Source organism: Saccopteryx bilineata, chromosome 5, assembly GCF_036850765.1.
Source record: "Saccopteryx bilineata isolate mSacBil1 chromosome 5, mSacBil1_pri_phased_curated, whole genome shotgun sequence".
Lineage (NCBI taxonomy): Eukaryota > Metazoa > Chordata > Mammalia > Chiroptera > Emballonuridae > Saccopteryx > Saccopteryx bilineata.
Window position 1 is genome coordinate 38224727 of NC_089494.1, and position 27337 is coordinate 38252063.

Consider the following 27337-nt stretch of genomic DNA (forward strand, 5'->3'; position numbering starts at 1 on the left):
GCAGAATGCCAGCCAGGTCAAGGATGCTTCCTTACCGCCTCCCTCTCTTCACAGGACGCCTGACATAAAGGACAAGCGATGATTATTTTTAAGGTCTAGTGCATGTTACAATGTCAGTATGTTAACTTATACGAGTAAATAAATGATATTATATCAGCACAGTCCTTTGTCCTAGCTCACACACCCACACTCCATCCTTCTCAGAAGTAGTTTTCACTTCATCAGCAGAAGCAAAATTACAGTCACCACCTTTGATTGGACATTGTTCTCTGGCTTTGCCTCACTTCTTCCTAGCCTTTTTATTCCATTTTCTTTCTGACTATAGGTGTTTACATTTGCAACCTTCATCATGTCCTTCTTCCCCTCCCAGCTAACATTTAAAACATTTAATGCCTGACCTGTGGTGGCACAGTGGATAAAGCATCGACTTGGAATGCTGAGGTTGCCAGTTCAAAACCCCAGGCTTGCCTGTTCAAGGCACATATGGGAGTGATGCTTCCTACTCCTCGTCCTCCTCTCTCTTTCTCTCTCTTTTGTCTCTCTAAATAAGTAAATAACCTTTTAAAAAAACATTTAATGTAAATGCTTAAAACAGCAACCATGTAAAAGACTCCACTCCTTCATTTTAATTTATTTAAAAAGTACTTATAGGGCACCGATAAGTACAAAACATTACAATACAAAGATGAATAAGACACGGTCCTGCCCTCGAAATAATTGCCATTTAACACGATGGGGGTGGGGGGAAGACACCGACACAAAAAGAACAAAGAAATGAAGCAAAAGCAGAGAAAAGGAAAAGTGCTGTGTGTGAAAATAACCACTCTTAATGTCTGAAATTGTTTCAGTGCAATTTCTATGCCATATGCTTCTAAATCCTATTCTTCAACTTCTAGGATTAAATCTAATGTGTTTATCTGGCCAGATAGGCAACAACACATCAAGATACAGAAAGTTTCCTAAGAAATGTATTATGAATTGGGTTTATGCATTATACATACACATTTGTCAAGAATTCATCTTTTACCATTTTTCTTTACCTACATCAAACAATGAATTGCCAAATATTTTTGAGCAACTGTATTTCTTTTTGCTTTTAAATTAACCTCTCTTTTTATTTTACTAAGATGTTCAGTAAGGCCTGACCAGGCAGTGGTGCCGTGGATAGAGCGTAGGACTGGGACACAGAGGTGGCAGGTTTGCAACCCCAAGGTTGCCGGCTTGAGCACGGCTCACCGGCTTGAGTGTGGGTCGCTGGCTTGAGCAGGTGATCATAGACATGACCGCATGGTCGCTGGCTTGAGCCCAAAGTGAGCTGGCTTGAAGCTCAAGGTCACTGGCTTGAGCAAAGGGGTCACTCACTCTGCTATAGCCCCCCTGTCAAGACACATATGAGAAAGCAATCAATGAACAACTAAGGTGCCGCAACAAAGAATTGATGATGCTTCTCCTCTCTCTCCCTTTGCGTCTGTCCCTATCTGTCCCTCTCTGTCTCTCTAAAAAAAAAAAAAAGTTTGGTAAGGTTATTTTTGAGGATTACTTGGAATAGTTTTTCATTTTGCCTCAACAGGAAAGACCATGTGTTAACAGGTCTGCAAGAATTATATTGTAGAATTCTTAGTTCTTTCCTAATAGTAAGCTTTTAAAGAAAAATGTAATTTCTGCTTTTATAATTTCTGAAGTGTACTAGTACTGTCTGAAGAAATCACGTTAGTAGTTTGACATAGACTTAGGAGTAGTGCTCTATTAGAGGTTGTTAATTTGTTTAGGAATGGCTCTTTAGTTACTGGCAATTTTACTCCTTCTTATAAATTTCCTTAATAAGCCTAAAAGTTAATTAATAAGGTGATCAATTCAAATAAAATTTATATTATGTTCTACCCTCTCTTTTTAAACTTCAGATTAATGAAGCTTCTAAAAGTGGAATGAGATTTGTTGGGTTCATATCACAGCATTATCCACCATTCTGCAATGGAACCAGCCATGACAGAGAGACAGAATCAACACTGCGCGTGAGACACACGTCAGATGAAAACTGTAAAAGTTTGAGTGAAGGAACATTAAGTAGACAATCACTGGAAAGTGGAATTGAGGAAGAATTTCATCATGAAAGTCGGCAGTTTCAAATGGAACGAGATGGCAGTCCCAGTTCCTCTAAATCAAAAAACGGAGAAGGTAACAGACAAGAAGGGTAGAAACAGAACATATATTACATTAAATTTAGCAAAATAAGCATTTTAGAATATGAGGCAAAGTAAAATTCTAAAGGTTATAATAACTAAGTAAACTAATACAAACTTGTTTTGATTCTTTAAAATTATTATAGCCAGAATAAGGTAGGACAATTTCAAATAGTTGTCTCTGGTGTGGTCATAGACTGCCACCCACATAAGGAAACTTTGTGTTGAAAATTGCTTTCCGTCTGACCAGGCAGTGGCGCAGTGGATAGAGCATTGGACTGGGATGCAGAGAACGCAGGTTCAAAACCTCAACGTTACTGGCTTGAGCGCAGGCTCACCAGCTAGAGCTAGGGGTCGCTGGCTTAAGCCAAAGGTTGCTGGCTTGAGCCCAAGGTCAAGGGATTGAGCAAGTGGTCACTCACTCTGCTGGAGCCCCTGGTCAATGCACATAATGAAAAAGCAATCAATGAGCAACTAAGAATTGATGCTTCTCATCTCTCTCCCTTCCTGTCTGTCTGTCCCTCTCTCTGTCTCTGTCTCTGTCAGACACACACACAAAAAAAGAAAATTGCTTTCCATTAAGTCATTCACCAGCTCCCCTATAAAAATGCAGGCTGTACATGTATATTAAAAAAGTGATTCTATAAAGAAGGCTGTGCTAATTTATGTTTGTCCTTATAAACAGTGTGTGAGAATTTTAGTTTTAGCTTTTCCCATTTCAAGGATGGTTTTTACCCTTGAAGTTAATTGGCTTTCTTTGATCATCAGTTTAGAATATGAAAATGGCACATCATGATGAAGCAATTAAAGTAACAATAGTGCCTTCATCCTAAAATGTCTTTAAAGAATAGTTTTATTGTTCTCAGCCAACTAGTAAGTCTTTCGAAGAAACTGAGAGTATTTTACTCATGTTTTTGGACTGTTCAAAGTTTTCTGATACCTTAACAGGCATGCCTTTAAAAGCACTATTAGAGAAAGGCTGTATACCTTAGAGTTAAGAATATACTTAACTTCTGGAATAAGAATAAGACTGCCTCAACTTCTTTATAGAAAGGGGGTTGTTGTGAGAAATAGACAAGAGATGTCTATAAAGTGCTTGGCACAGTGCCTGGCACAGAATAAACTCTGTATTAAGTTAGCTAGTATTAACTAATCTTTTAATCAGTGTTGGTGCTGCAGCTGCACAAACTGGTGACATCAGCTTTCTGGGTTGTAGTTGAGATGTGCTTAACGTCCTGTACATGACAAAGACCCATTTGACCACGGCCAGCACAATCTTTTAAAAATCCGAGAGCATTTTCCAACTCATCATCTCACCCATCCCCTCTACCACCACCGTCCCCTTTTTCCACCAGTTCCCTCGCTAGCCACCACGCTGATGTTTCTGCAGTGTAGAAAAATTAGGACTGTAAGAGTGAACAAGGTTGGAGCTGTGATCAGAGAGCTATTCACTATCTTTCATCATGGCTGCTGATTGGTTCCTATCCTGCATTGATTAGATCAGGTGTCTAGTTCCAGTTTTTTTCAGTTCTAAACCCAGTATACTACCTACTCAATTTAAGTATCAATCTTTAGATTCCACTTTCCAAGTAGTATATTTTTAAATTATATACTTCTTAATAACTTTTCTGTGGCAGTGGTTCTAAGAACCACTAAGAGGAGTTGGGAGAACAGACACATACAAAAGACCTCTTAGAGAATCTGATGAAATTCAACCCAGAAAAATGCACATAACACACATACCCAAATTCTTTTGTTTGTAATGCAAGTGGTATTAGACTTTCTAAAACATGATCACAGATATGGGTCCATATCCCCCCAAAATTAAGAATAAGAATTTTACAACTTGCTGTAAAGTATAAGATATGACTCAACAATTCCATGTCTAAGTATGTATTCTAGAGTCATTCTTACACATGTTTCCAAGGAGACATGAATAATATTTACAATAATAAAAAATTGGAAGCAGTGTATATGTTCATCAGTAGAGAACAGTAAAATGGAATGCTAGTATTAATTATACTTCAAAAGCATAATATTGAACAAGAAAATTTATAGTTTGACTTATATAGTATGATACCATTTTTTTTAGAAGTTTCCTGCGACCCTGGCCTTTTGGCTCAGTGGTAGAGCATTGGCCTGGCACATGGATGTCCTGGGTTTGATTCCCAGTCAGGGCACACAGGAAAGGCAACCATCTGCTTCTTTACCCCTCTGCCCTCTTGCTTCTCTCTTTCTCTCTTTTCTTTTCCCGCAGCCATGGCTCAATTGGTGCAAGTTGGCCCTAGGCACTAAGGATGGCTCCCCGTGGCCTCTGCCTCAGGCACTATGAATAGCTCAGTTGCCAAGCAGTGGAGTAATGCCTCAGATGGGCAGAGCATAGCCCCTTATGGAGCTAAAGGGATGGATCCCGGGCAGGGCATATGCAAGAGTCTATCTCTACGTCCCCTCCTCTCACTTAATAAAAGAAAAAAGATTTTTGTTTTTGTTTTTGTTTCTTTTTTTACAGAGACAGAGAGAGAGTCAGAGAAAAGAATAGATAGGGACAGACAGACAGGAACAGAGAGAGATGAGAAGCATCAATCATCAGTTTTTTGTTGTGACACTTTTAGTTGTTCATTGATTGCTTTCTCATATGTCCTTGACCATGGGGCTACAGCAGACCGAGTAACCCCTTGCTCAAGCCAGCAACCTTGGGTCCAAGCTGGTGAGCTTTGCTCAAACCAGATGAGCCCATGCTCAAGCTGGCGACCTCGGGGTCTCGAACCTGGGCTCTCTGCATCCCAGTCCGATGCTTTATCCACTGCGCCACTGCCTGGTCAGGCAAGAAAAATGTTTTTTGTTATTCTTGTTTTTCTTTTTTCAAGTGAGAGATAGATGGACTCCTGCATGCACCCCAACTGGGATCCATCTGGCAACTCCCATCTTGGGCTGATGCTCTGCTCATCTGGGGCTATGCTTACAACCAAGTTATTTTTAGCACCTGAGGCAGAGGCTTCACAGAGGCATCCTCAGTGCCCAGGGCTGATGTGCTTGAACCAATCAAGCAATGGCTGTGGGAGGCAAAGAGAGAGAGAGGGAAAGAAATGTAAGGGGGAGAAGTGGAGAAGCAGATGGTCACTTCTCCTGTGTGCCCTGACCAGAAATCAAACCCAGGACTTCCACACACCAGGATGACACTCTACCACTGAGCCAACTGGCCAGGGCCAGAAGTTTTTTAAGCTGCAAAACATTGTATATAATTTGTGGGTATATAAATATCTCTTGAAAAAATAAAAGCATGTATGAGAGTGATAAAAAACAAATTCATTATAATAGTACCTATTTCTGGAGAATAGCATAAGGGAAGATTACAAAGTAAGTCTAAACTATATCTGTTTCTCAATTTCTTGATAAAAGTCTGAAGTAAACATGGCATACTGTTAATATTTTATAAAGCTGAACGGTAGATAATTTTATTATTCTCTTTGCTTGTTTATATGTTTGAAATAGCTTGTGATTAATAAAAAATAATTTCAGAATCTTCTCAATGAAATTATAGTTTTTCTCTTTTTTCTTCCTTCTGAATGCCTATCCTCAGATAACAAGTTGTATATAGTCTTCAATGTTTTTGATGATGAATCAACCTGCTGGACCTATCAGGAAGGCATCCTGTCAGTGAAAATAACAAGAAAAGGCTCTGTCATTAGTACACTTGATGCTGATTGGCTGGAGTTAACTACATTTTATTATAAGCAAGGCTTGTCTTTAATTGATTCTTTTGTATGCTGGGAAACATCTAAAGGTAAGTTTTAAGTTATGACATACTGATATCTGAAAAAGTTCACCTTGTTAGAGTTGGTAAAAATGTTTTTGCCTCTCATGTTCAGTGGCTAAAAGGTCAGATATATTCCTGAGGAAATAGATTCAAATCCTTCAACAGCTATGTAGCTTTAATTTAAAAGCTTAACCAGCCTGTGGAATGGAATGCTTGCTGTTGGATGTAACTGTCAGGACTAGACAAACTATTGTATGATTGACAAGTAGGACTTTTGAAATATAATGTACTATACAACCCAATCAGGAGGCTTACAGTAGCATTTGATAATTACTATCCAAATTTGTTATAGTATTCCAATTTTGGATGCCTACCTACCTGACTCTTTCTATATTTTGTCTAGGAAAATAATTTTTGGTCCAGAAAATGATGTTGATCCCATTTTTTTTTTAATTTTATTTCTTTATTTATTTTTTACAGAGACAGAGAGAGTCAGAGAGAGGGACGGAGAGAGATGAGAAGCATCAATCATTAGTTTTTCGTTGCGCGTTGCAATACCTTAGTTGTTCATTGATTGCTTTCTCATAAGTGCCTTGACCGTGGGCTTTCAGCAGACCAAGTAAACCCCTGCTGGGGCCAGCGACCCTGGGCTCAAGCTGGTGGGCTTTTTGCTCAAACCAGATGAACCCGCGCTCAAGCCGGGGACCTTGGGGTCTCGAACCTGGGTCCTCCGCATCCCAGTCCGATGCTCTATCCACTGCGCCACCACCTGGTCAGGCGATCCCATATTTATTTCTGCCTTCCCCCTCTCTTTCATCTGTCTCTAGCCTTCCTCTTTTATAGTTACAATGGAATCTGTAATCATTCATCTATAGCACCAAAGCAAAAGACAGACAAACAAAACTTTCCAAAAGTGACTTTCTATAGGAAGTGTTTTTAAAAAGAGATTAGTGCTAGCCCTGGCCGGTTGGCTCAATGGTAGAGCGTCGGCCTGGCGTGCAGGAGTCCCGGGTTCGATTCCCGGCCAGGGCACACAGGAGAAGCACCCATCTGCTTCTCCACCCCACCCCCCTCTCCTTCATCTCTGTCTCTCTCTTCCCCTCCCGCAGCCAGGGCTCTATTGGAGCAAAGTTTTCTCAGGCATTGAGGATGGCTCTGTGGCCTCTGCCTCAGGCACTAGAATGGCTCTGGTTGCAACGAAACACCCCAGATGGGCAGAGCATCGCCCCCTGGTGGGCATGCCGGGTGGATCCCGGTCGGGCGCATGCGGGAGTCTGACTGCCTCCCAGTTTCCAACTTCAGAAAAAGAAGAAAAAAAAAAAGATTAGTGCTAAAAGAAAAAGAAAACAGAAAGTAAGGAGACTGGAAAGAAACATGGAAGGATGGAGATTATGAAAAGCCAATAATTCGGGACCCTGACTCAATGAGGGTAGAGAAAAGAAAGAAACAGTAAATAAGACGAGAGCTCAATATAGTTTATTATCATTAAATCAGTCTAGTGAGAACTTCACTAATACAACTAAACACTTTGGATGAATATTTTCAATTATCAAGAGTCATATTCTGGTAGATCCTTCTGACTAGAACCAAGATTAAGGGTGAAGCTCACTGGAGCACCCAGAATACAGCACCTTGAATAGTGCTTGGCACATAGCAAGTACTCAGTAAATATTTTTAGTATTTTTTGGTTGTTGGAAACTTCTTCCAAGTTGGTCTAATCGGAAGAGCATGGGCTTTAAGATCAGACAGACCTGGGTTTGAATCCTACATTTTCTACTTATTAGCTATGTGATCTGAAGAAGTTAGTTGAGCTGACTGAGCCCCAGTTTTTGCAGAGGAGGATAAAAACACTATTACTTTAACTCATAGAAACAGAGACCAAAGGAATGATTACCAGAAGGAAGGGGCTGGGTGAAAAAGATGAAGGGGAATATAATCAATAATACTGTGATAAGTTTGCACGGTAACAGATGGTCACTAGAATTAGTGGGGTGATTACATTGTAAGGTTAAAAATGTTAAATCTCTATATTGTATACCTGAAATTAATCTAACCCATATAAGATCATATATCAACTAGACTTAAATTAAAAAATGTTTAAATACTCCTACTTTACTGTTGTGAGAACTTCATAAGCTATAATACAAGCCAAGTGCTCCCGCAGTGCCCCACCCACTGTCAGAGTTCCTTTTCTGGGGTTAATCTTCTTTCCTTTTCTTTCATTACGTACAGTTACAGTGCTTTTAGTATGGATCTTCCATTTGGAGGTGGTTCCTGCCTCATATTTCTCTCCCTCCTCCCCCCACCTCTGCATCTTTCCTTCCAAAGGGTCTAAGTTGGAGCCATTTCAAATTCTGGTTTGTGACTAAATGCTGAAGGAAAAAGGAAAAATACTCCGTTCACAGTCTCTTTCAGGCATTTGCCCGATGAAAATAAAATTAGGCACAGCAGTTGGCAGTGAGAGGCTCTGTAGGGCTTTTGTTCTTAAAGCCTCAGAAGCTATTTAGAGAGCCCAGAGGGAGAGTCTCTCCTCAGCGGCCCTGGAACATGTCCCTGGACACTTTACACTGTGGCGGGCCGGCGAGCCCCTAAGGAGCCGCCTCTGTGTGGGGCCAGGCAACTGGGCGTGTCCCTCAGGACTATACAGGGAAGCTGCAGAGGGGAAATTGTGACCAATGCCTCTGTCGCTGTGAGGGGCAAGTCTAGAGGAAGCAGTGCTGAATTGGTCGCTTTGTTCTGGGACAGTTGATGCCTGACAACTAAAGCGCATGGTGGACAATGCATATTTTGTTTTGTCTTTCTGCTGTCCTCTTCCATAATATTGTCAGAAGTCAGTGCACCAAAGGAATAGAAGTCCAAAGCCAGACATTGCACAGAAATTTGAATGTTACTCCACAAGTCTCATTTTATAAAATACCTCCCTCCAGAAACAGAAGAGGAAAAAAAACTTTTAAGACGTTTCCTCCTTTGGCAGGGTCACGGTGGAAAATTGTAAGGTCAGTGAAATTCCTCTTGCACCGCCCGCCCGCAAAGGTTTTCTGCTTGGGAAGCGGCCCTCTTGCTGTTCCGCAGCCTGAGGGTTCTCACGGCCTGGCCCCGGGGCCCGCCCTCTCGGCATCGCTGGGCCTCCCCCAGCGGGATGCGCTGCATGGTCACCTGGGACGTGCACAGTGGGGTCAAACTTTCAGAGAACCCAGGAGAGCCAACCCAACTGAGCAAACAAAGACAAAACACTTGATCCAACAGAACATACAGAGATTCAGTGGGCAGCCAACATGGGTGAGATGGGCAGCTCTACCCACTGGTACAAAACGTACACCCACACACACACACACACACGCTCGCGCACACACGTGTGCACACACACGCACACACATGCATACACACGTGTGCACACACACGCACACACATGCATACATGCACCAGCCCCATCATCCTCAGAGCTCGGTCTCTTTCATCCCAGCTCCAGTATATCCCCACATCTTAAGGCTACACTTTAGTTCTTTTTGAATTCTTTTCAGATGTCACTTGATCCTCAGTTCAATCTCTTCAGCCCTGTAAAAACGCTCGTGTGGAACTGGCGGGGGATGTATCAGCATGGGGGTGGGTAGAGGAATGACACTGAAACGTGTTTATTCACTTCACATAGATGTATATGGTCATCTCTGCTCTCGAGGATCTAGACATGTGGCACCAGGCACTAACAGGTATCAAAACATACATATTTAACTTAAAAGTTGAAAAAGTGTTGAGATGTTACCCAACAGGATATTGTAATGAGAGTAACAAGGAAGCGTCCACTCAGAGGGATGCTCAGGACGACCCGCCCACCAAGATAACAATCTCACTGAGACCAAGCCTGGAAAGGAGCCAGCCGGAGGTAGACAGAGGTAGACGGTTCAAGGCTGAGGAATCACCCCCCACATACAAAGCCTCTGGGGCAGGAAGGAGGGCCTGGGAAAAGGTCTCTGTCGCTGGAGAGAGCATGGCTCCAGACAAGGGGGCAGAAGTAAGCGGCAGCCCCTCCATGCAGTCTGACAGTATAAGTAATGCAACACGGGTCAACATGTATTTGTGCTTCCTCTGGGCCCACATGGCTCTAAGCACTTTACATTTATTAATTCATTTAATTCCCACAGCAACGCTGTGAGGGAGGCATGATTATTCTCCTTTTACAGATGAGGGAACTGAGTCACAGAGCTATTAAACACTGTGCCCCTGTTCACACAACTAGAAAGAGGGAGCACCCGAGCGGAGTGCGTGCTCTTAAGCAATTTGCCATCCTAACAGAACTTCTATTTCAAGTCATTTGTTAAAAATTTAAAGAAGGAGTGTGACCAGGTGGTGGTACAGTGGATAGAGCATTGGCCTGGGACACAGAGGACCCAGGTTCAAAACCCCGAGGTTGCTGGCTTAAGCATGGGATCATAGATATGACCCCATGGTCACTGGCTTGAGTCCAAGGTCTCTGGCTTGAGCAAGGAGTCCCTCACTCTGCTGTAGCCCCCTGGTCAAGGCACATATGAGAAAGCAATCAATGAACAACTAAAGAGACTAAGGAGCTGCAACGAAGAATTGGTGCTTCTCATCTCTCTCCCTTCCTGTCTGTCTATCCCAATCGTCTCTCTCTCTCTATCTCTCTCGCTGAAAAGAAAACAAATTTAAAAAAGGAGTTATGACCTGATCTGCATTTTTAAAAGAATCTCTTTGGCCTCATTTTGGGAAATGGATCACAGAGGCAAGAGTGGACATGGGAGGCTGTTGCAATGATCCTCACAGAGATGATGGTGGAGGTGGGGAGAAGCAGACAGGCTAAGATTCGTTTGGGAGACAGAACATTCAGGAAGGAAGTACAGAATAAGAGTTCCCATATGTGCTTGCTCTCCACTTTTCAGAGCAGGTGCTGGGCCCACTGCTGAGCAGTTTAATGCCAAAAATGACACATGGACCAAAAACTACTAAAATGGCATAGTACCCTTCCTCACATTTACAGGAAAGCCGGTATCATAGCTAGCTGAAATGAATGTGGAAGATCACATGTCCAGACAAGTAAACTACTCCCTGGGAACCCTCTAAACTTGTGTTTCTCAAACCAGGCCCAGAGTACCCTCGGGACACGCAGCCTTGTGCCGGGAGTTCACAGGATAAACCTCCTCCTAGAGGGTTAATGTTTCTTTAAGAGGGCAGAGGGGAGAACATTACTTCTTTACACAATATGAATATATTTGAAAAGAATGCAAAGTTTGTGTGGATTTTAAAGATACAACATTAGACTTTAAGGAAACTTTATGCTTTCCAAAAATCACTTGAGACCATCCTTCATTGATACAAGAGTACTTTCCTTTGCTATTGGCCTTAAAAAAATTATTTTTGAGAAGCAGTGGGTCAGTGCTTTGTAACTTCTTTGTATTAGGCACACACATAAAAATGGTAGTATTGTGGGGCGGACAAAGCTGCTCTGGGCAGGAGGGGGCGCCCTGTATCTTGGCACACCCCTATCCAGTTCTTAGCACACAAATGGGCCAAGGCACACTGGGTGGGAAGTTCTTGGATATGTAACATTAGAGGTGAGTCATTTTGGGGACAGTCATTAAGTAATTGTTCAGAATTATCACTTCACCTCATTACCTGGAAGAGTCATCACACCAAACGCCCACATGGTCACTGCTCCCACGAGACCTTCCCTGCTACCCTCCCTAGCTGCTCTTCTGTTAGGGGGAATTGCTCAGAAGATAGAAGTACTCCCTCCAGTCAAGTGTCAGTCTTCTGGGGCTCTGGGTCTGGCTGCGGGGACTGGCGTGAGCCCTAGGTCAGCCAGCCAGGGGTCCCGGGGAGCTGTCAAGTGAAAAGGATAGACTCTGGGTTTTTTGTTGTTTTTTTCTTTTTTTTTTTTCTGGTTTTTTTTTTTTTTTGTATTTTTCTGAAGCTGGAAACGGGGAGAGACAGTCAGACAGACTCCCGCATGCGCCCGACCAGGATTCACCCGGCATGCCTACCAAGGGGGCGTCGCTCTGCCGCAACCAGAGCCACTCTAGCGCCTGGGGCAGAGGCCAAGGAGCCATCCCCAGCGCCCGGGCCATCTTTGTTCCAATGGAGCCTTGGCTGCGGGAGGGGAAGAGAGAAACAGAGAGGAAGGAGGGGGGGGTGGAGAAGCAAATGGGTGCTTCTCCTATGTGCCCTGGCCAGGAATCGAACCCGGGTCCCCCACACTCCAGGCCGACGCTCTACCACTGAGCCAACTGGCCAGGGCTAGACTTTGTTTTTTTAACTTAAGTATGACATACATATAAACAGTGCATTAATCTAATGTGTACAGCTGTTCAATACACAGAACATTTCCTGATACATCAATTATATATCAACAAAGCTGGGGGAAAAAATCATGTCTATTATAGCTCAAGAAACCTGGGGAAAAAAAGAAATGCAGCCTGACCAGGTGGTGGCACAGTGGATAGATTGTCAACCTGAGACACTGAGGACCGAGGTTCAAAACCCCGAGGTTGCCAGCTTGAGCATGGGCTCATCTGGCTTGAACACGGGCTCACCACCTTGAGCGCAGGGTCACTGACTTGAGTGTGGGATCATTGGTTTGAGACCAAAGGTAGCTGGCTAGCGGCCGAGGGCGTTGGCTTGAGCAAGGGATCACTGGTTCAGCTGGAGCTTCCCAATCAAGGAACATATGAGAAGCAACCAGTGAACAACGAAAGTGTCACAACTATGAACTAAGCTTCTTATATCTCTCTCTTCCTGTCTGTTTCTGTCTCTGTCACTCTGTATTTCTGTCTTTCTCACTCTCTCTTTTAAAAAAAGAGAAAAATAAAAAGAAACAAAATGCAAAAACAAGGCCCTGGCCGGTTGGCTCAGTGGTAGAGCGTCGGCCTGGCGTGCAGAAGTCCCGGGTTCGATTCCCCGCCAGGGCACACAGGAGGAGCGCCCATCTGCTTCTCCACCCCTCCCCCTCTCCTTCCTCTCTGTCTCTCTCTTCCCCTCCCGCAGCCAAGGCTCCATTGGAGCAAAGATGGCCTGGGCGCTGGGGATGGCTCCTTGGCCTCTGCCCCAGGCGCTAGAGTGGCTCTGGTCACAACAGAGCGACGCCCTGGAGGGGCAGAGCATCGCCCCCTAGTGGGTGTGCCGGGTGGATCCGGTCGGGCGCACGCGGGAGTCTGTCTGACTGTCTCTCCCCGTTTCCAGCTTCAGAAAAAAGAAAAAAAAATGCAAAAACAGAAATAAAAAATGCAAAAAATATAAAACATTTTCAAAATCCCGGAAGGGCCTCCTCATGACCCTTCTCAGTCAGGATCCTCCCACCCAAAGATAGCATTATTCAGAGAAGCATGATTTTTGCCTGTTCTTGAACTTCACATAGGTTGAAATAAAAGTTTGTAGTCTTTTATCTCTTTTATATCTGGCTTCTTTTGCTCAACGTAGTATCTCTGAAATGCATCCTTGTTGCTGCATAGCAGTGAGTTTTACTTTTTTATTCTCAGTGTTGCATTATATGAGTCTACTATACTTTCTTTCAAACTAAAAGAAGTTTGGAAGTACAAGGGAAACGCAATTCTGAGACCCACAAAACAGATACAGAGTCACAAAACCTATGGTTCCCACATTGTATAATTCCAAAGTAAACAGATTATGAATAACTACATTGTAATCAAAGTACATAATTATTTTTAAAATTCATGCCCCCATTCTAAAAAAGGACTTAGGTCATATACATTTTCGAAGATGATTTAGTGATGCCATGAACGAGCATCAGAAACAGATTTGATTCCTCTGGTCATGCTGACCAGTACATTCAAAGGAAATAGAGCATATACTGTAATTAGAAAACCATTTCCAACTAATGAATCAAATTCTACTGGTTCTTGGAAACTACTCTGAACTATGTAAATTCTTTATGATATTCTGCCTTAACTGTAAGTGATGTTAAAATGATATAATGATTTTTCTCCTAAAATTGCTAGCCTGTTAATATAAATTAAAACTAAAAATTATATTGAAATAATTTTTGTCTTTTTTTTTTTTTTTTTTTTTTCTTTTCCATTTTTCTGAAGCTGGAAACAGGGAGAGACAGTCAGACAGACTCCTGCATGCGCCCGACCGGGATCCACCCGGCACGCCCACCAGGGGCGACGCTCTGCCCACCAGGGGGCGATGCTCTGCCCATCCTGGGTGTCGCCATGTTGCGACCAGAGCCACTCTAGCGCCTGAGGCAGAGGCCACAGAGCCATCCCCAGCGCCCGGCCATCTTTGCTCCAATGGAGCCTTGGCTGCGGGAGGGGAAGAGAGAGACAGAGAGGAAAGCGCAGCGGAGGGATGGAGAAGCAAATGGGCGCTTCTCCTGTGTGCCCTGGCCGGGAATCGAACCCGGGTCCTCCGCACGCTAGGCCGACGCTCTACCGCTGAGCCAACCGGCCAGGGCAATTTTTGTCTTTTTTATATTTAACTATAGTAGATTATTTGAAAACTTTGTAGGCCTTTCTTTATTGTTTAGATGACTGTCAACCAGGGAAACTTTGATGTGACATCGGGCCGTATAAAAACCAAAATGTTTAACCAACATGTGACCATGGGAAAATTGTCTCCTATTGCAAAATTGGAGACAAAAGAACTTCCATAAAATCAGTTTAGTTGTGGCCAGATGGTTATTGTCAGCTATTCAAGAAAATGTCAGAGAGGCCCTCCCTTCAAACTTCCTTCCCAGCAGGAATTCTCTCGACAATGACTTCTGTTTAGAATCTTCCTGTTACCATTCTTTTTTTTTAAGCATCATAGAAGTAATGAATTGTTCTGTGTTTATATTTTTTGAAGTAATCTTACCTCATATTAGTTTTAATATCACACCTGTAAATTTCAAGGATTAACATTTTAGGTGTTCTCTTAATAGTATAATTAACATGCATACAACATGACAGGGTGAGGCAAAAGTAGGTTTACTGTTGTATGTGAAACAGAATTTATTCTTGTGTTATTATTTATTAATTATTGTATTATTTTTTGTACAAACAATGGTAAACCTACTTTTGCCCCACCCTATATAGATCAGAAACCAAAATTCAAAGTGAAGTTATTCCCAGATGCTTTTTAGGCTTAGAAAATCTACACAGGCCTGACCTGTGGTGGCGCAGTGGATAAAAGCGTCGACCTGGAACTCTGAGGTCACCGGTTTGAAACCCTGGGCTTGCCTGGTCAAGGCACATATGGGAGTTGATGCTTCCTGCTCCTCCCCCTTCTCTCTCTCGCTCTCTCTTCCTCTCTCCCTCTCTCTCTCTAAAAAATTAATAAAGTCCTAAAAAAAATCTACATGCCTCTCACTATATAATATTATTTTATCTTGTTTTTGTTATTGTAGTTTTCGTGTTTACAGTCTGATGTTCATTCAGTAAAATATAAAACTGTCTTGACCTTTGCCAAAAAAACTTTAACCTTCAAAGAGAAGGAGGATGTTATTGATTGAGCCATAACAAGTCTTTATTAATGGATATGTTTTTCTTTCTGCTTCCTACAAGGGTTATTTAAGGATTTAGATGATCTTAAGAAACACTTAGTATTTACAACTCTTCTTAATTGTATCCTTTTCCTCACAGGGGACCATTTGCCTAAATCTTTGGAAGGATTCTTTATCTATGAAGAAGAAGGCTCGGGCCTTCCAGGTTCCGGTAGGAAAGGAAATGATGCCATTGTTGTAGAACAATGGACTGTTATCGAGGTAAACTGCAGTTTTCTGACAATTTAACTTTACTTTTGCTTAGTTTCACATGTTAAAGATCTTCCCTAACACAGTGAAGTCTTTCTGACAATCTGTGCTGCAGTGTTCAGAATTTCATCACAAATGCATGAGCAAACTTCTTTCAGGTTTGTGAGCACTGCATTACCCAATGTCAACTTTGTTATGAGAGAGCAAAAATAATCATCTATACATAAATAGCAGTGTATCCCCAAAGATCGGTGTTCTAATCCTAAACAAACCCCTGGCACTGAGCTTCTCTTTACACAATGGCATGACAACTATTTGAAAGTAAAAAAAATTCAGTCAGTAAGTAGTATTTTATCTCCAAGCAACCAATGGGACTGACTTTTTACCTTGTGAACTATCAAAGGCAAAAATATCCAAAAAGTGTCCTCTCTCTCTCAGGCCAAACGTGCACACAGAGCATTATCCTTGCAATGAGAGATGCCATTGCTGCTGCTGGGCCCTCTGAACTCAGAAGCTGGCACCGCAGGTCCAGACAGAGGGCCGGTACATTGCGGTGTTCATACCAGACATGCTCTTTCGTGGACACTCTTGCCTTTCTGGTCTTACAAAGGTTAGAGACATAGCCCATTGTTCAAAGAAACCAGGATTCCCATTGAGAGGAATAAACAGGACTGGGGGAAGAGGTAAAGCTCCAAGTAAAAATCAATTCCAGTTCCAAGCTCAAAAAAAAAAAAATCAAAACCAACTCTAAGCTCCTCTTACCTGTCCCCAGTTCGCACTCCCCACTCCTGTCCTCAGCTCCCAGCCCCTAGACAGGTGTTTCTGAAAGTGTGGTCTGTAAACCGCTTGGATCCAAACCACCTAGGAAGCTCATTTGAAAGGCAGATTCCCACCTCCCCGCCCCCTATCAGTGTTTGATGCCAGAACAAGACCAAGGCAACAAGGAAAGCCCAAACTTTGGAGAGCAGATGGAAAGCTCGCTCCACTCTGATCCCCAGAGTTTCTAACTTGGCTCAGGGGTTAGAAGGCAGCAGGGAGCAGGAAATGCAGCCCGGGACGACTGCTCCGCAGTGAGAATGTACTTAATGGAGTGTAAACTCCCCTCATCAGCACGCCCACCTCCCTTTATTCTAATCACTTGTGTAGCTGGCTGTCCTTGCCGTTAGCCCGTGAGCTTCTGTGCTTACTCACGCAGGGCTGTGAAATCAAGACGGATTACGGCCCTCTGCTGCACACTCTGGCCGAGTTTGGGTGGCTCCTGACCAGCGTGCTGCCTACACCTATCCTGAGACATGACAGGTAACGCCAAAGTGGCCTCACATACGGCCTTTTAATTCTAAAATATAGTTCATTTGTTAAGTAATTCAATTTAACAAATGCCTATTTAGTGCCTACAGAAAGCATTTCAGAGGGCAGGGAGGCATAAATGGTGATGGATGAAGACCGGGGAGGATGAACACAATACAGTGTACAGGTAACATGTGTATACTTGAGCACCTGAAACCTGTATAATTATGTTAACTAGAGTCACCCTAATAAATTCAATTTTTTAAAAAAAGCATTTCACTGAACTCCTAATCTGATTTCATGGACCTTGGAGATGAGCAAATCTAATCCCCTCACATTATGTATGTACAAGCTATTACATGTCCTTCCCAAGGGCATACAGGTCAGGATGGCTGAGCCAGAGCAGGGACACGGGAGACTGCCTCCCAACTGCGTGCTGCCTCGGCGCTCGTCCACTGGAAGATCGCATTCCTTTGTTCTAACTCAGAAATCCAGTTCTTCCCTAGAGTGGAGACTGAGCCAGTATCAATCTGCGAACAGGGGTTCATGTTGCTTTAGGGCCCACCCTCGGCTTCTCTGCTCCGCACGTGCGAAGCGTCCTCACGCAGCACACAGCCTGAGTCGGGCGCACGGGGTCCTGAGCGGCCAGGGCGGAGGAGGGCGGCACCTCCGCCTCCATTCACCCCCTGCAGTGTGCTGGCTTCGCTTTCCCCGGGACAGACTGTGTTAGCTGTTTCCACTAAAATAAATGCCTGTCTTAGAACCAAAATGCCAACACTTCACTAATACCAACTTTTCCTTTTCTCCTTTTACTGATTTTCCCTATTTCCTTTCCTGGGAAGGAAAATTTAATTGTACTACTTTTCTTTTTTAGAGAGAGAGAAAGACCAGTTAAGTCGTCCGTATAAAGTGCTTTCCTGTCCCTTGGACTCAGAGATGTCCCTCTGCCCCAGTTGGCATCGGGACCTGCAGGACTGCCCTGTCTGGGCGGGTGACTACCTGCAGAGGACAGCACAGTGCCACTTGGGCCTTCCCTTCCAGCAAGTTCAGTGTGGCTTAACATTCTGCACACTGTCACGTGTAGCTGAGGAAGCCTCATCTGCCCTCCTCGCCTCTGGTTCACCCGGCTTAGCAATTTACCAGTGTCCCAAGGTCCCCACAACCTTTAAAAACATTTGGCTGACATGGCTTTATAATGAAGCCACGCCTCTTCAGGTGGGGAGAGAGGTCCAGGTGAGTGTAAATACGCCCACGCTTTAAAAGGAGGGCTTAGAAGTGAGCGAAGCCATCCACCTGCTTTTCTTCTCAGAGGGCCATTGGTAACCTCTCAGACTGTGAGTGACCACTCCCCGAAGCGTCATTTCCTATTTTTCTAAAACCTGTGACATACCTGTCAGATCACAGTACAGCAGTAATTCTCAGGACTTGTCTTCAGAGCTAGCAATATGAATCACCTGGGAGCCCACCCCAGGGACGCTCAGAAGCCTTGAGAGCGGAACCTGTGAGTCTATCTCACAAGCTCCTGAAGCTTATTAGCATCTGATGAACTTTTCAGGAGGAGTGAGAAGGGAACGCCTGTTCCCACCTTGCTACTACCCCTCACTGTCCGTCTGCCAAGCCATTGGTCTATCTAGCCCACTGCCCAGACTTCCTTAGAATGTGTACATTTGGCCTCTCACCGCTTTTTGGCGGCTCCTCTAGGTGTATAATTTAGAGTGTCAATTGGCTTGTTACAGTTAACCCTTCCTGAAAGTACTCGCTGTGTTCTGAGGGTTTCGTGCTCCTTTATCCCCAATAAAAAACATATTAACTGCCTGACCAGGCAGTGGCACAGTGGATGGCGTGTTAACCTGGGATGCTGAAGACCCAGGTTCGAAACCCAAGGTTGAGCATAGAATCATAGACATGACCCCATGGTCACTGGCATGAGCCCAAAGGCTTGAGCCTACATGTTACTGGTTTGAGCCCAAGGTTTCTGGCTTGTTTGAGCAAGGAGTCACTGGCTCGGCTGGAGCCCCCTGGTCAAGGCACTTATGAGAAGCAATTAATGAACACCTAAGGTGCCACAACAATGAGCTGATGCCTCTCATCTCTCTCCCTTCCTGTTTGTCTGTCCCTCCGTCTGTCTCTGTCTGTCTCTCTCACATGCTAAAAACAAGAACGAAAAAACATATTAACCATTTCTCCCTCACATTCACTCAGGGCTTCGGCTCTCGTGAGTCTAACTCTTTCTGAAGGGATGTAGAGACGTGGATGAGTGGTCGGGCACTAGTGTGGACGGCGAGCCCAGCGCGCAGTGGGCTGCGGAACCAGGAACCCCGGCCCAGCTCCTTCTTCGTCACCTGCTTCCGGCTGGTTTGGGAATGAGGACAGGACAAAGACCAATGGTGGGAAAGAAGAGGTCTCACATGTAAGGGGGAAGGTGGAGGGGCCTGGAGCCACACACGGCTTAACCACCTGGTCCTGCATGACAAACTGTGCAAGGTCACAGGCTGTCCCCAGGGGTAAGGCACTCCACTTGAATGGGCAGTGGCTGTTTCTAGTTGTTGGTGCAGAGATGGCACCGCCGCCGCCCAGCACCCCAGGCCCCTGCGCCCCTCCCCTCCAGCAAGGCTCTGTGGGCAGACGCACCAGGCACTTTTTTGGGTCTTCCTCAGGGAGGCTCATCTTTGTGTATAATTAAAATAGCAAAGGAGCTTGCGCTGGGCTGCTCATTAAACTACTGACTGTAGCAGGAAAACACTGGACATAGTATAAGTGTCGATCAATAGAAACTGCTTAAATGAATTATGAACTTTCCATAAAATTGAATAAAATGAAGCTGATTTTTAAAAAATGAGAATGTAGTTTATAGAATTCTCTGTTGATAATTGTTGAGTTTTTAAAAAAAAAAAAAAAGGTTTGGGACCTGTGGTGGCGCAGTGGATAAAGCATCTACCTGAAAATGCTGAGGTCGCTGGTTCGAAACCCTGGGCTTGCCTGGTCAAGGCACATATGGGAGTTGATGCTTCCAGCTCCTCCCCCCTGTCTCTTTCTCCTCTCTCTCTCTGTCTCTCTCTCTCTCCTCTCTAAAATGAATAAATAAAAAAATAAAAAAATAAAAAGGTTTGGGGCAATAATATAGCACAATCTCAACTTTTTAAAGTTTATACATTTTGAACTTATCTAGCAAAACTGAAAGGCTACATAGCAAATTCTAGTAAGTGGCTAGCTCTTGGGGTTATGGAGGGGACAGGGGATTTTTACTTGGTCTTTATATGTTTTCTATGATTTGACTTTTTACAAGGAATATGTTTATTCTGTGATTTTTTAAAAAATCTGTGTTAAAAATCAAAGAATCAATCAGTTGATGAAAGGATGTGGAGGCTCTACAGCAGGAGTCGGGAACCTATGGCTCGCGAGCAGATGTGGCTCTTTTGATGACTACATCTGGCTCGCAGACAAATCTTTAATAAAAAATAATAATAATGTTAAAAATATAAAACATTCTCATGTATTACAATTCATTTATTTCCTACCGCTCATGTTCATGGTTGCGGGTGGCTGGAGCCAATTACAGCTGTGCTCTGGGACAACACCAAATTTTTATTGGATAATGCATAATGTACACGGGTCGTTGTATGGCTCTCATGGAATTACATTTTAAAATATGTGGCATTCATGGCTCTCTCAGCCAAAAACGTTCCCGACCCCTGCTCTACTGAGTGTCTGCCCTGAAGAAGTTCATTGTTGGCTAAGTGTACATTCAGTACCTAACCAAGGGCCTGCATTCAGGTTGGGACAGGTCAAGTTTCTGTATTGTATAGTATAATATAGTAACTAATCAAGGGCTAGGAAGTACTTTAGTCTGTAGGTTCCATAGGACTATTAAAAATAAGAGAATATGGACTGTCAAAGTTAAATGGAACCTTTAAACAGTAATGAGATTAAAAAGCAGTATCACTACTTAGCAGAACCCCATTTAGGAAAAGTACCGTTGACCCGGGAGAGAAGGTAGTAGAAAAATGTACTTTAAAAGTAATTGCCCTTATGCAACAGGCACACTAGAACACACAGTGTCTGCTTTTCTTTCCTATACCAGGAACATTTTGCAATATTGATGTTTCCTTTGTTCCTTTACCTTTTGTACATTGGGTCCTTCCAAGTGCCCGCAAGGTAGACAACACAGGATGAAGGTAAAGGTATATTGTGATGTGGTAACAAAGACTGTTGGGTAAACCTGTTCATACTCTGCCCTTTGAGTCTTATTCAAATATGCTGTCCCTGTGATAGTCACATGCCATTCTTAGCTGCTTCAGTGCACACAAAGACAGTACTGTCAGTCATGTCATCTTTATAGAAAGAAAAATATTACATACAATTCATCTTGATCCAGGTGGGCGATGGAACCTGAAACTATTTCATCTCTGAAACTAGAATAATAGTCTGGGCTTTGAGTTACACACATTTCATTTTAATTAGTTTCACCATTAACTAGCTGTATGATTTTGGGAAGTCACCTAACTTCTTTAGGTCTCAGTTTTCTCATCTGGAAAAATGGTACAATAAATATCAACTCTACTGGACTGTCATGATAATATATTAAATGAGATAATATATGCAAAGTATCTATGTAGGGGCTATGCATACGAGGCTAATAAATTAGAGTTATTATGTGGGACCTAATCCTTTAGCAGAGCCAAAGTCCCTAAGAAGTTGAAACCAACTGGGGAAGGATAACTTGACCAGTCCTAAATCATGATATTTCAGAAAATGTGAATAGTGTAGTTCACTCCATCCAAAATCAGCACTGAGAATTACAAGCCAGCAAAAACAGAAAGAAATAACCAGCCTATAAAGATATATGCTTACATGTATGCTCACACCCCGAAAAACGAGTGTCTGTCCTGCTCTTTCTTTTGGAGCCCACATGTCTGAAACTGTAGCTCAGCACCAATACCATGAAAACTTTCTTCCTTAAGTAGTTTTGTCTCATATACAATCGGGTCTTAAACAATTTCAACTTTTTTCTTCACTTCTATTACCTAAGCCATAACTTCAATGGTCTATTCATAAGGTATTTTCCCCATATTGCTTTCATTACTCAAATATATCCTGTCATCAGATAGCACTAAGGTATTTTCTCAGTGTGTTTCTAGGTCAAGGTTGTTGCTTTATTACACCCTAGGCAATACCACACCACCAAAGTTTAAAGTTACCATGGAAACATCACAATGTAATCTGATATCACTACATTATTACAAGATTATTGTTGTCAGCCCTGAAAACTGTTGTCAGAATCCCTTCTTAATCATTATCACTATATAATTATATAAATAAATTAAGGAAAAAATTGACGATCTCCATAGGACAAATCTGGTGGAGGATCAAATCAGCTGTGCTAGCAACTAATATTGCTGACCTTTAACTAGTTACAGGAATAAAATGGAAGTGGGAGCCCAAGTTCCCTGTTTGACTACCTAAGACTGCATCACCCCGCTCACCCCAAATAATAATGGGGGGTAGGATGTGCATTTTAACAAGAATCCAAGGTGATTCTAATGCACTTTCACAACCACTGAATTATAACCTACATTAAGACAGAAAACGAGAGAAAGAATGTTAAAGTCAAGTGATACTTGATTTTATGAAGTCTGGTCCTTAAGGACAGGTATGAATAACAGAGAAAATGATCTTCTCATTGATGTCAGGCCCACTCCCCTCTTCCATTTTCTGCAGCCTCGACAAAAAATGCTCTACCGCCCTGCGGTCCCCACAGCCCAGAAGGGGTGGTTATTGACACACTTAAGTGGACCAAATCATTTCCTCTCAACCCTCAAGTGACAGCCAGAGCAGAGCTGCATGTTTACACAGTCGGGGGAGAGGCTAGGGTTTCATGTTGGGCCCTTTTCATGCGCTTCTCCTCCGTTTCTGGTTGAACTTCTATGCAAGCAGTATTGTGCAATTCCACTGTGACCTATACTCACAGTCATGTTGCAGCGAGTAGCATTTTGAAAAGGCCACTTTAAAAAAAGAAAAACGTCCATTTGTCCGTTTTATATACTTCCAGTAATCACTCTTCCTCATGTGACCTTCAATTTTTCACATTTTGTCAGGAAGAAGGGTTGGGAGGAGTTAAATTGTAGTAGGGCCCTTTGGTATCTTTCACACACATGTTAATCCCTGAGAAATAAATTAGGGTCATAGGTAGGTAAAGAAACAGAGCACTGGCTACAAAGCTTCAAGCTAAAATTTAGTTTTATAATTTTTCTTTTAAAAAGTTCATTTTTATTTCATATTTTATTTCCAAGTTACACTCATTTAAATCATAGCAATTAATTAAGATACAAGATGAAGCAAAAATCATTAGAAAATATAAAATAACATAACAATTCTGTTTCCTTTAGTTCTAGTCCACTGGATTTTGAACACTTTCTAAAGGAGTATTTTTATTTCAAAAGTGACCAAGCCGTTTCAGATAAATCACTCATTTGAAACAGCTCAGTTGTATTCAACCTGATTACACTCTTGCATTTATTTTAAACAGAATATTTCTTTAGTTCAACTCAAATATGTATTGAGGGCCTGCTATGTACAGGTAATATTTTACCGACTCTTGGGACAGACTTAGGTTTCCAAGAACTCATAATCTGCTTGGAGAGAAAACAGTCACAGAGAACTAATGCAGAACAGACCGTGAGGCCTGCAGTGGAGGTCTAGAGCATGTGTTCTCAATAGGGGGATATTATTACCCTAAGGGGCGAAAATTAGTTATGCTGGGCTGAGAAAAATCTTAGATATTAAAATGGCTTGTGGGCCCTGGCTGGTGGCTCAGTGGATAGAGTGTTGGCCCAATGTATGGTTTGATTCCCAGTCACGGCACACAGGAGAAGCAACCATCTGCTTTTTCCCCCCTCCTTCTCTCCCGTCTCTCCCTTTTCCCCTCCTGCAGCCAGCCAGTGGCTCAATTGATTTAAGCCAGGGTGCTGAGGATAGTTCCATTGAAGCACACAGGCTTCAGGCACTAAAAATAGCTCAGTACTTGAACATCGGCCTCAGATGGGGTTGCAGTGGATCCTGGTTGAGGCTCATGCAGGAGTCTGCCTATTTCCCCTCTTCTCACCTAAAATAAATAAATAAATAAATAAATAAATAAATAAATAAATAAATAAATGGTTGTGGTCCTCCAACATAGTACATAAACAGATACACAACATATCTTAGGTATTAAAATTTAAGGGGGGAGAGAAGAGAAATGAGGGGGAAATATCTAAAAAGTTTCCTTGAGGAATCAATGAAAAAAGAGCTGAGTGTGAGGCAGGTGAATATGGCACAGGACATCAGTGAGGAGAGCAGGTCTGTGAAGGTTGTGTGTGAAACTTTCAATGATTCATCTTTTACATGGAACTTGAATGCCACAGGTCATGAGCTACTTCCTTTGCCCACACCAACACCATGACCTGTATGGTTTATTTAAATAATCTAATTGGCCCAGAAAAAATGAACTAGAGGTGACCAAGACAAAACTCTTAAAAACTCTGAGTATCAATTTCCTTATCTACAAAATGGGGGAAAAAATGTCTTCTCTGCACACCTTAAAGGACTATCATGAGAAACAAATGTGCTCACTTACATGGAAAGTGCACAGTACACCCTAAGTACTACACAAGATGAAGTACTTTTCTTAGTTTAGTCCATGAGATCTACTGTTATTGGGAAGCCAGGCTTTTACTTGGTAGTCTGTTAATACCATTGCAAAACCTTCTTCCTTAAGTGACTCTTCTTTTTGTTTCCTTATGAAACACATAGAAGAGAAGGCAGCGAGGAGGACACATTTTTTGAATATCTACTATGCTCAGGGTGTGTGCAAAAACACTTTGTATCTACCAACTCACTAATATCGGTACAATCATCTCCTTTACAGAAAAGAAACAGGAGGCTCAGAAAGATGGGGTGACTAGCTCTGTGTCACACAGCTAGTAAACAGCAGAGCTGGGATGCAAACCCAGAGTAGTCTGTCTGCCTCAAGCCAATATGCCGTTTCCCTCACACCCGACCACTTCTCTGACAAATGCATCATGGGAACATGATGTGTCCTGACATTTGTAGCATGAAGCTGTCGAACTGGTCGAACTGTTTTCCTCCCGCATCTAGCACTTCTTGGATAATAATTTCTGTAGGAAGAGGTAACACAGGCCCTGTCCTCTGAGGGCATCCAGGGCATTCAAAGCACTCTCTGGTCCCATAATGACTTCACCAGTCAAACCCTTTCAGAAGTTTGTGCTACCGGGAAAATACAGGGTGAGGCCAAAATAGGTTTACAGCTGTTCATATGGAAACAAGACAATAATTAATAAATAACAATGCAAGAATAAACTGTATTTTGCATACTTACAATTGTAAATGTACTTTTGCCACCCCCCAGAGCTCTTATTCTATCTCAGCTCAGTATATACAGTGACCTCAGGAGCCTCGGAGACTGTGAGGGACTCAGTTGCCCTGACAAACAGTTGTCACTTTGCAAGCCTTCAGACCTATTTAAATCAGAATGGCCCTCAGAACACCAGGGACACAGAGGTCTCAGACATATTTCAAATTGAAGATCTGGCTGTGAGGACTTCCCAAGAGATGGGAAGCTGCTGACCTTCAGAGTCTTATCTGGGCATCTGGAGTCTGTCCGAGAATAGTCCGCCTCTGCGAGGCCGTCCCCACATTCACCGTCTGCCCTGTTAGTACAGTTGGAGAAGCCTGCTCTAGAGCAAACCAGGATGTAGTGCACTCAGACTCGCCCCATCCGATAATCCCTCCGATAGTCCGCCTCTGCGAGGCCGTCCCCACATTCACCGTCTGCCCTGTTAGTACAGTTGGAGAAGCCTGCTCTAGAGCAAACCAGGATGTAGTGCACTCAGACTCTCCCCATCCGATAATCCCACCAGCATCTCCCACAGTCCCGACCCTGACATTCTCCTGCTTTCTAGTTAAGAAGAATTCTACCCTAATCTGTCCTCCTCATGTTTGGATAGTTCTAGGCCTTTGTTCCCCCATGTGATTCTCAGAGTGGATCACACACCTAGAATGTTACCCAGAAACCTCTTCTCTATTCTCGTGTAACCTTTCCTCGGCTTTTCCATTCTTGCTTCTGAGATCATTCCCTCCCTGTTAACTCCACCCCACCTTTCACTGAGTGAATGGTGGAGGAAGAAGAATGAAATTAAGTCTGTTGTGCTTTTTCCAGTGGCTGACACACTAGAGGGTCGTCATGGACATGGACTTATTGATCCTTCACAAGGTCCCTGATAGGAAAGGAAAGTCAGAGAATTTAAGGACTTTGCTAGAGGCATTAGCTAGTAAGTACTACGGTAGAGTCAGGATTTGAACCAAGAAACTTCCAGTTCCAAAGCAACTTCTGGTTCTTTTCTCAGTGCACCTGGGCCTTCCAAACACAGACCAGGCCATTCTGTGTGCTGCTGCTAGTCTCTGCCCTGTATGCCAAAGTCATAACTGAGGTCTGCTGATGATTTCAGTTGTTCCAAAATTATGATATATTTTCACACTGTCTTCTAAGGTAAAACTAAAATGAAATTAGACTAAAATCAATCTTTTAAAAAAATAAATGAGCCCTGGTTGCATAGCTCATTGGTTAGAGCATCATCCTCAAGTGCAGAGGTTGCTGGTTCCATCCCTGGTCAATCACATAAAGGAACAGATTGGTGTTCCTGTCTCTCTCTCTCTCACTCTCTCTTCTTCTCTCTCACTAAAATCAATCAATAAATAAAAAATTTTAAATAAAAAAATAATGAAATAGAAAAACATTTAATAGATGAATAAAAATGAAAAAGAAGCCGTCTCCCACGACCACCTTGGAAGATCTGCTTGCTTCTCAAAATTCAATAGTACCAGTAAGCTTGGGATGCTCAAATGGTGTGGAGTTGACATATATCTCTAAGAGCCAGAGTTTCACTGTCACATTGTTTTCCAGAAAAAGAGCAAGGCATAAAATGCAGCAAATAGTGAGGTTTTGTTTGGGTTTTTTGCATAATAAAAGTCGTAACTGAGCAACATTAGATACAGACACTCCTCCCCAAAAATCCATGGAGACTCTGTGAAAAACATTTCAGAGAAATCCAAACGCCAAGTAGCCTTTGGCAAAGGGTAATTTGCCATGATGGTAGCTAAATAAGGAGAATACTGAGTAGCTGCCCACAAAGGAGCAACTGAAAAGAAAACTAGCTGTGGCTCCATTCCCTCAGCTGAAAAGCTACATAAAACATTCTCACATGTGGCACCCAAATTAGTCTCTTCTTTTTCAAAGGCAAATTTGACTGTGTAAACAAAATGTTTAAATCATACACTTTTGACTTAATAATCCCACTCCTAAGAATTTATCTCAACATTTCCTTGAGTCATAAGAATAGGAAGACTATATACATGTTT

The 27337-nt window shown here is 42.9% G+C and overlaps 1 protein-coding gene across 2 annotated transcripts in view; it reads left to right on the forward strand.

Moving 5' to 3' along the window:
• The window catches only part of RFTN2 (raftlin family member 2), an 82329-nt gene that overhangs the window by 35360 nt on the left and 19632 nt on the right, over nt 1-27337 (forward strand). Inside the window, exons 4-7 of one of the 2 annotated variants that reach the window (XM_066232748.1) lie at nt 1902-2175; nt 5722-5964; nt 15528-15649; nt 16833-16936. In XM_066232748.1, the coding sequence (XP_066088845.1) occupies nt 1902-2175; nt 5722-5964; nt 15528-15649; nt 16833-16936 (743 nt within the window). The remainder of the gene's footprint in view (nt 1-1901; nt 2176-5721; nt 5965-15527; nt 15650-16832; nt 16937-27337) is intronic. The other variant, XM_066232749.1, reaches the window with a different exon arrangement.